This window comes from Ranitomeya variabilis, chromosome 1 (assembly GCF_051348905.1).
Source record: "Ranitomeya variabilis isolate aRanVar5 chromosome 1, aRanVar5.hap1, whole genome shotgun sequence".
NCBI classification, from domain to species: domain Eukaryota; kingdom Metazoa; phylum Chordata; class Amphibia; order Anura; family Dendrobatidae; genus Ranitomeya; species Ranitomeya variabilis.
The window spans coordinates 607,490,659-607,501,088 of NC_135232.1; the positions used below are offsets into that span (position 1 = coordinate 607,490,659).

The window sequence follows — 10,430 nt, forward strand, 5'->3', positions numbered from 1 at the left end:
CCTTTTGCTTTTTGCTATTTGTTTTGGTTTTGTATTTTTGTCCAGCTTGTTCCAAATCTATATCCTGACCTTTGCTGGAAGCTCTAGGGGGCTGGTGTTCTCCCCCCGGACCGTTAGACGGTTCGGGGGTTCTTGAATTTCCAGTGTGGATTTTGATAGGGTTTTTGTTGACCATATAAGTTACCTTTCTTTATTCTGCTATCAGTAAGCGGGCCTCTCTGTGCTAAACCTGGTTCATTTCTGTGTTTGTCATTTCCTCTTACCTCACCGTCATTATTTGTGGGGGGCTTCTATCCAGCTTTGGGGTCCCTTTCTCTGGAGGCAAGAAAGGTCTTTGTTTTCCTCTACTAGGGGTAGCTAGATTCTCCGGCTGGCGCGTGTCATCCAGAATCAACGTAGGAATGATCCCCGGCTACTTCTAGTGTTGGCGTTAGGAGTAGATATATGGTCAACCCAGTTACCACTGCCCTATGAGCTGGATTTTTGTATTCTGCAGACTTCCTCGTTCCTCTGAGACCCTCGCCATTGGGGTCATAACACCACCCATCTTGAAACATTTTCCCCCTCCCATATACTAATGTGCCACAAACAGGAAGTTGATAGCATCTACCATACCCATTTTATTTAGGTTTATCCATATACATGGCCCACCTTGTATATACCAGGATGGCCCCAGGATTGGAAATGTATATACCACGATGGACCCAGGATTGGGTATATATATACCAGGATTGGGGACATATATACCAGGCTGGGCCCAGGATTGGGGATATATATACTAGGATGGGGCCCAGGATTTGGGATTTATATACCAGGATGGGTTCAGGTTTGGGGACACATATACCAGGATGGGCCCAGGATTGGGATATATATACCAGGATGGACCCAGTATTGAGGATACATATACCAGGATGGACCCAGTGTTGAGGATACATATACCAGGATGGGCCCAGGATTGAGGATACATATACCAGGAAGGGCCCAGGATTGGGGATATATATATACCAGGATGGGCCCAGGATTGGGTATATGTAAACCATGATGGGCACAGGATTGGGGTTATATATACCGGGATGGACCCATGATTGGCGATATATATTTTAGGATGGGCCCAGGATTGGAGATATATATGCTAGGATGGGGTCCAGGATTGGGGATATATATACCAGGATTGGGGATATATATACCAGGATGGGCCCAGGATTGGAGATATATATACCAGGATAGGCCCAGGATTGGGGATATACAACCTCTGGCAAAAATTATGGAATCACCGGCCTTGGAGGATGTTCATTCAGTTGTTTAATTTTGTAGAAAAAGCAGATCACAGACATGGCACAAAACTAAAGTAATCTCAAATGGCAACTTTCTGGCTTCAAGAAACACCAAAAGAAAGCAAGAACAAAAAATGTAGCAGCCAGTAATGGTTACTTTTTTAACCAAGCATAGGGAAAAAATATGGAATCACTCAATTCTAAGGAAAAAAATATGGAATCATGATAAACAAACAAAAAAAACACTCCAACACATCACTAGTATTTTGCTGCACCACCTCTGGTTTTGTTACAGCTTGCAGTCTCTGAAGCATGGACTTAATGAGTGTCAAACAGTACTCTTCATCAATCTGGCTCCAACTTTCTCTGATTGCTGTTGCCAGATCAGCTTTGTAGGTTGGAGCGTTGTCATGGACCATTTTCTTCAACTTCCACCATAGATTTTCAAATGGATTGAGATCCAGACTATTTGTAGGCCATGACATTAACCTTATGTGTCTTTTTTCAAGGAATGTTTTCACAGTTTTTGCTCTATGGCAGGATGCATTATCATCTTGAAAAATGATTTCATCATCTCCAAACATCTTTTCAATTGATGGGATAAGAAAAGTGTCCAAAATATCAACATAAACTTGTGCATTTATTGAAGATGTAATAACAGCCATCTCCCCAGTGCCTTTACCTGACATGCAGCCCCATATCATCAATGACTGTGGAAATTTGCATGTTCTCTTCAGGCAGTCATCTTTATACATCTCATTGGAACGGCAGCAAACAAAAGTTCCAGCATCATCACCTTGCCCAATGCAGATTCACGATTCATCACTGAATATGACTTTCATCCAGTCATCCACAGTCCACAATTGCTTTTCCTTAGCCCATTGTAACCTTGTTTTTTTCTGTTTAGGTGTTAATGATGGCTTTTGTTTAGCTTTTCTGTATGTAAATCCCATTTCCTTTAGGCGGTTTCTTACAGTTCGGTCACAGACGTTGACTCCAGTTTCCACCCATTCATTCCTCATTTGTTTTGTTGTGCATTTCCTGTTTTGGAGACATATTGCTTTAAGTTTCCGATCTTGACACTTTGATGTTTTTCTTGGTCTACCAGTATGTTTGCCTTTAACAACCTTCCCATGTTGTTTGTATTTGGTCCAGATTTTAGACACAGCTGACTGTGAACAACCAACATCTTTTGCAAAATTGCATGATGATTTACCCTCTTTTAAGAGTTTGATAATCCTCTCCTTTGTTTCAATTGACATATCTCCTGTTGGAGCCATGATTCATGTCAGTCCACTTGGTGCAACAGCTCTCCAAGGTGTGATCACTCCTTTTTAGATGCAGACTAACGAGCAGTTCTAATTTGATGCAGGTGGGTTATTTTTGGGTATGAAAATTTACAGGGTGATTCCATAATTTTTTCCTCAGAATTGAGTGATTCCATAATTTTTTCCCTATGCTTGGTTAAAAAAAAGTAACCATTACTGACTACCACATTTTTTGTTCTTGATTTTGTTTAGTGTTTCTTAAAGCCAGAAAGTTGCCATTTGAAACGACTTTAGTTTTGTGCCATGTTTGTGATCTGCTTTTTTTCTACAAAATTAAACAACTGAATGAACATCCACCAAGGCTGGTGATTCCATTATTTTTGCCAGGGGTTGTATATACCAGGATTGGGGTTATATATACCGTGATGGACCCATGATTGGTGATATAGATACTAGGATGAGCTCAGGATCGGAGATATATATATACTAGGATTGGGGATATACAATATATACCAGGATGTGCCCATGATTGAGGATATACAGCTGTGGCAAAAATTTAGAGACCACCACATCAAATCCCTGTCATGGGCAGCCCAATCTCCAGACCTGAACCCTATTGAAAACCTCTGGAATGTAATCAAGAGGATGATGGATAGTCACAAGCCATCAAATAAAGAAGAACTGCTTACATTTTTGCACCAGAAGCAGTGTGAAAGACTGGTGAAAAGCATGCCAAGACGCATGAAAGCTGGGATTAAAAATCATGGTTATTCCACAAAATACTGATTTCTGAACTCTTCCTGAGTTAAAACATTAGTATTGTTGTTTCTAAATGATTATGAACTTGTTTGCTTTGCATTATTTTGAGGTCTGAAAGCACTAGGTTTTGTTTTTGTTTTTTTATTTTGACCATTTCTCCTTTTCAGAAAAAAAATACAAAATTTATTGCTTGGAAATTCGGAGACATGTTGTCAGAAGTTTATAGACTAAAAGAACAATTTACATTTTACTCAAAAATATACATATAAAGAGAAAAATCAGAGAAACTGAAAATTTTGCAGTGGTCTCTTAATTTTTGCCAGAGATGTATATACCATGATAAGCCTAGGATTGGGGATATATATACCAGGATGGGCCCAGGATTGGGGATATATATACCAGGATGGGCCCAGGATTGGGGATATATATACCAGGATGGGCCCAGGATTGGGGATATATATACCTGGATGAGCGCAGGATTGGGGATATATATACCAGGATGGGTCCAGGATTGGGGATATATATACCAGGATGGGCCCAGGATTGGGGATATATATACCAGGATGGGCCCAGGATTGGGGATATATATACCAGGATGGGCCCAGGATTGGGGATATATATACCAGGATGGGCCCAGGATTGGGGATATATATACCAGGATGGGCCCAGGATTGGGGATATATATACCTGGATGAGCGCAGGATTGGGGATATATATACCAGGATGGGTCCAGGATTGGGGATATATATACCAGGATGGGCCCAGGATTGGGGATATATATACCAGGATGGGCCCAGGATTGGGGATATATATACCAGGATGGGCCCAGGATTGGGGATATATATACCAGGATGGGCCCAGGATTGGGGATATATATACCAGGATGGGCCCAGGATTGAGAATATATATACCAGGATGGGCCCAGGATTTGGGATATATATACCAGGATGATGGGCAAAGGATTGGGGATGAATACACCAGGATGGAACCAGGATGGGTGTCATATATACCAAGAAGGAACCCAGGATGGGAGACATATATACCTGGAAGTGGCCGATGATGCGGGATATTACTACATAATGGAGGGGGCAGATGAACACAAACAGTTTGTCTTTATAGGATTTAGAATGCTACAAGGGCCCATATATCTGACCAACATGCGAGAAAGGGGTGGGTGGGGGGCCCGGGTCCAAATTTTGCACCGAGGCCAATCAGACTCTAGTTACACCACTGAGAGTAAGTTTACAATGCCAGACATTACTGCAGGATAAGCGCTGTCTGATAGCAGCTTTCTAACCTCTCCCCATATAAAGCACATGCACCCTAAGATTAATCAAGCATGCTTCTGTTTGTTGGAGTCAAAGGAATAGCTGACCAAAAGAGCGTTCGGCCGATGCGTTAGAGAACCCTGGATCGCAGGGGATTGTCTAGGTTGGATACCTTAGAAATAGAAGTTGAGGCCAGGTTCTCATCGTACATATTTACAGAAAAGTAGCTTGCTTCTGAAAAAGTTAATATAATCTCTACTTCCCAAGATGTTCTTTCGGGAGGGGGTAAAAGCCCCTTAGCTCCACACACTGCCATTATCATGACTTCCGGAAGGAATGGTCCTTATATAGGGGTAACGCTGCCTCAATGTATGCACTGCAATGCTCCTCACGTACCAGTATATAAGGTGCACGGCACATGCCAGCCAGCACATAGGGGGAGAGCAAGAATAAGACGTAAAGAGTTAATATCAATAGGTCAGAAAAGTTATGTGTTGGTGAAAAACAACAGTCTGATCCCAGCAAATCCCAATTGCTCATCGTTATGTGAAGTAAATAGTAAATGAACAACATTGATGACACCTATATTCTGTAGGGGGGGGGGGGCGGACATATATATAGACAGGGTGGGAGTCATTGTCACTGGCCCGACTCGGTAACCAGGAGCCCTGATTATAGAGAATCAGCACTGAACCATCATACCAGACCGGAGCAATTACCCCTAATGTATGGAGCCGGGCACAGAGCATGTTTAACCCTTCCTACAGAATATTGCTCCTCCACTTCCTGGCAGATATTACACGACTGACCTCTACAGATCTGCAGAACATTGCACAGCTCGATTTACCTACAGTTCTACACTAAAGAGTGGTGCAAGTCTTCCATAAATTTCAAAGCAAATGTAGCTTTGGGTTTTAGCCCAGCCTCTTGTAGAGAACAGCCCCCAGCACTGATAGACAAGTCAGGAGCAATAGCTGGGACTGTCACACTGCATGTGCTCTGTCACAGTCCACTTGTGTGCGATTCCTGCAATAGGGTGAGGCAGACCGAAAGCACAGAAGAAACACGATGGTAACCACTGAGCAGATGAGGAACTAGGGAGCAACCACGTATCGTATTGGTGGTGGCATGTTGAAGACTTGAAGAGAGTTGTTGAACCTTCAAGCGATCATATCAGTGACTCTGGGCACAATGTGGATTTCCTAACATGCTCCAATCACTATTTCTACTACAAAAGTTGCCAAAGCTGGATGTCATGGATTTCAATTTGACTTTGTCCTTGGCCGTGAACACCTCTGAGGAGACAGCAGGTCTGAGCATAGACGATGATGCCACCATACCCACCTATGGGCTGGTGAGTTTCCGAATTCTCATCTCTACTATCTACTTTTTGGTCTGTGTGGTGGGATTGCTGGGCAACTTCTTTGTGATGTATCTAATCAGGGCGAAGAAAGTCACTGGTCTCACTGCCATCGACATCTTTGTCTTTTGCCTGGCCTTGAGTGATTTTCAATTAGCTTTTACTCTGCCTTTTTGGGCTGTGGATGCCATCTTGGATTTCAGCTGGCCATTTGGACATACCATGTGTAAAATCATCCTGACTATGACAGTCCTTAATGTTTACAACAATGTTTTTTTACTGACTGCTATGGCTGTGACCAGATATTGGTCGGTAGCCTCGGCACTGAGTCTAAGGTGTCGAGTGTCCACCTATATTGCAAAATGGATAAGCTTTGCTCTTTGGGTTCTAGCTTTGTTGGCCACGATCCCAACTCTAATTTTTTCCAGTACCAACAAAGTTCTAGGAGATGAGCTTTGTCTTCTCAAATTTCCTGGAAAAAAGTGGCTGGCCACCTACCATCTTCAGCGGGTTATCATCGGCTTCGTCATTCCACTGGTGGTGATATCTTCTTCTTACATCATGCTCTTGAATTTTCTGAGGCAACACAAAGTCAATTCCAACAACCAACACCGGCAAAGCAGGATAACCAATTCCGTCCAACTGGTGATAATCGTCTTCTTTGTTTGCTGGTTTCCCAACCACGCTGGCATCTTCTGGGGGATCCTCATGAAGTATGAAGTGGTACAGTGGAGTGATGCATATTACTACTTCCATACCTATGTCTTCCCAATCACCCTATGCCTTGCACACAGTAACAGTTGCCTTAATCCAGTTATCTACTGTCTTATGAGGAAAGAGTTTCGGAAATCGCTTACAGCTTTGCTTTGGCAGATAGCAAGCATGGTTGCCTCTTACCTACCCACTAGCAAGGGCAAACAAAGAAGCCCTGATCAGGAAACGTCTGTGCCCTTGTATCGGAAAGCCAGCTTTCCTCAAACTGTTAGTAAGGACTACCCTGTAGCTTCTTTGTCCACCATAACCTTACTTCCAGAAGTGACTCAAGATCAGACCCAACAAAATGCAGAATCTAATCGTCAGGAGACCTTGATAGACTAGAGCACTGATAAATGGCTTTCTACTCGCACATATTAAGAATCGACAAGAGGTTTTCGTGTCAGTGTCAAAAGCAGATGAGGGCGAGTGCCCGTTTTTACTTAACTATCTGTGAACAACATAGATGGTGATGTCGTGGCCACATTTAATTTTGTTTTGTCTCTGATACTACAAGACACTTCAAAAGTGTGTCAGTGACTCCTGAGCAGTAATCCGCAGTTAAACACGTCAATACCAGCTATTTGCCTAATGATCCAGAAGAGCGTCTCTCATTCTTGGTAAACAAAGATCGTTGAACGTCCCTCAATAATTGAGCCGGTTGCCGTGGTCCTGCATAGCCTAGGCAGTGCTCCGCAAAACGGATTACCCGTGCATAAACCTAATACAAATTGCTGGTTATCGATCTCACGCAGCTGGGAAAGAACAAATGGTGGTGGTAAAACGCTATATACATTGTTAAATGGCAAGATTGAGATTATGGATAAATCTCTTGTGCAAAAGTTATATGTATTGTGCTTTAAAACAATGTTTGTCAGTTGGTCAACAAATCATGTCCAGTAACAATGGATCTCGTCTAGACCTCAGTTATCTTTACCCAAGGGGGCAAATTAGCGTTCTATCTTCACGACTTTTCCTCTATGGTAGAGATCACAAGCATCTTTTTAATTGATACGTCTGGAGGCTGCCAATTTTCACTGTATGATCTGCAATTAATGGCTTCTAAAGATTGCTCCTGGCAGATACTGGAGTTATTAATATTAACTATAAAGAAGTGCAATTTTTTTGGTTTTTCGGTCTGTGACATTTTTTTTTTATGAAGTCTCGATAAACACTATGTAATATTTTTATTGTGTATTTGTTGACCGAATTTACACTGTTTAAGCCTTTGTGGCTCCTGATAATTAAAACATGTGTGATGAGAAGAGATGGGTGTAGGGCCTGTAAAAGTGGCTGAAAATGTTTTGCCCCATTTCAAAAAGTTTTCATGCCACTGGTATGAGATGAAATATGTGTTATATTGATCTGATACCTCCCTCATATATAGTTTTGGGACAAAAATCTCCCAAATTGTCACCTTTTTCCATCTAAGGTCATGTAACTTTTAGGAAACACTACCTGACTCAGAGGAGAAGACTATGTAGCGGATTTTCCACTCTGGATGGGTGTGCTGAAAATCTGCTGGGTATCACAGGATCAGGGTTATGAACGCTATTTAAAAAATATATATATCTTATGTGCCATTGTGCAGTCATGTGACCAATTTCAGCAAATCAGAAGAGAGTTGCTCTACTTTTCATTTATCATGATCCATGTTGATGCATTTTTGTTGCCCTTTATTTTTAGTGTTGAGGTGTCCTTGAGCAATGCTGCAGCGTCCCAATCCATTTTTCTTTCCAACAGCGTAAGTAAAGGATCTCAAGGCCGACCCCATGAATAATCTGAACAGTCATAAGATTAGAGGAAGATCTGATGCAAATTGTGTCATTTGTTATTCATTTTCCATCTTTAATATATACTGATAATATAAAATGGCTACTCAGAACTTTTTAATCACCTCTTCGGCACCGTTGCTTATTTGACTTGTGAATGTTCCCAATCATAATTGTTTCTTGAATCTCAAAATCTTCTCAAAACATGTCTCGAATCTTCCTGTAATCGTGTTTTGATGAAGCCAAAATTATTATGTAACTCTCTATGTAGTCGTTATCGGAAGATTGCGTTCATACGAAAGCTCCTTCATCGATTATTTGCTTGTCTGAATGGACCTTAAGTCATCAGCATCTGAGAATGCTGGGTGACAATCAAAAACAGTCATCGCAGTTCCAAGGGATACAAAATATTTAGAATTGAGAGTCCTCAGTGGTTGATATCGTTTAATGGCTAACTGAAAAGATGGTAACTAATAGTAAGCACACGTGCTCGGATAAGGTGTTATCTCAGCATGCTCAAGTTTATCTTCGGTGTGCTCCAATGCTATGTTGGAGTTGTCGTGGCTGCATGTCTCGCCTGTTTCTTAGGCAATCCCTGCAGGCGTTGTGGCTGTCAAACAGCTGCAAAACATGCAGCTATCCCAACTTGAACGTATTATTTGAGCACGCCAAATAAACTTTATTAGCACTCGAGCATGCTTAGATAACACCTTATCCGAGCACGCTTGCTCATCACTAATGGTAACAAATAGCCGTTTTCGAGACTACTCCGATCTCTTCATCAGGCTCAGTAGTTCCAATTGTTGTCACCAACTTTTGTGTACTCTTGCGTGACAAGACAAATTTGCCACCAACCCCCATGTTAGCTGTAATAGGGGTATTATTGACCCTGTTCCCTTTTCTTTGAGCGACCAGTGAGACTTGTAGAACCGGAATCGTTTTTGATCACTAGCACTGCACTAGGGCTACAAAATAAACCCAAATTTAAAATAGGAGGTTCTGCAGGTCTTCTATGTTGTAGACATACCTCCCAGTGTTTTTCAGGGGAAGGTGGAAGCCAAGCCTATGAGGACTTGCCATAAATAACACGGACAGGCTTGAGGAATGCGGACAGTGATTTTATGGCTGGTGTAACAAGACATTACCTTGTGAAAGGTGGAGAGCTATGCTGTAAATCATGGCCTGAGCTTGTGGAGCGCACACTCCTATGTAGGAGACCGAGGATATTCTCGGTATTACTCATTGGTATTGCTGGTACTGTCCAGTTATTGTGTAGATGCCGAGTATTGTATGTAATGTTACAGCTGTGCATTCCCTGTGTACTAAACTAGAAAGATACTATACCTGTGTCTGTACTATACATACATGTGCCCCCTCTTGCCGAAACACCATAGACTGATGGAAGTGGAGGTTGTATAATAGCAGGAAAAATGCAAGGAAATGTCACGTGGATGAAAATGGTGATTAAAAATATATTAACTCAGAACAATGTCCAAGTGTCCTTTATAAATCCATTACATAGCAAGTATAACATATTATTTATTACAGCAGTGACATCACCGCTCCTCACATATAATGATATATTACAGCAGTGACATCACCGCTCCTCACATATAATGATATATTACAGCAGTGACATCACCGCTCCTCACATATAATGATATATTACAGCAGTGACATCACCGCTCCCCACATATAATGATATATTACAGCAGTGACATCACCGCTCCTCACATATAATGATATATTACAGCAGTGACATCACCGCTCCTCACATATAATGATATATTACAGCAGTGACATCACCGCTCCTCACATATAATGATATATTACAGTAGTGACATCACCGCTCCTCACATATGATATATTACAGCAGTGACATCACCGCTCCTCACATATAATGATATATTACAGCAGTGACATCACCGCTCCTCACATATAATGATATATTACAGCAGTGACATCACCGCTCCTCA

The 10,430-nt window shown here is 41.8% G+C and overlaps 1 protein-coding gene across 1 annotated transcript; it reads left to right on the plus strand.

Annotated features, from left to right (window-relative positions):
• Positions 1 to 5,580: 5,580 nt before the first annotated feature.
• Positions 5,581 to 9,932, plus strand: RXFP4 (relaxin family peptide/INSL5 receptor 4). Its single transcript, XM_077260161.1, has one exon. It carries the CDS (start codon positions 5,777 to 5,779, stop codon positions 7,025 to 7,027), a length of 1,251 nt encoding a protein of 416 aa, XP_077116276.1. The 5' UTR covers positions 5,581 to 5,776; the 3' UTR covers positions 7,028 to 9,932.
• Positions 9,933 to 10,430: the final 498 nt, after the last annotated feature.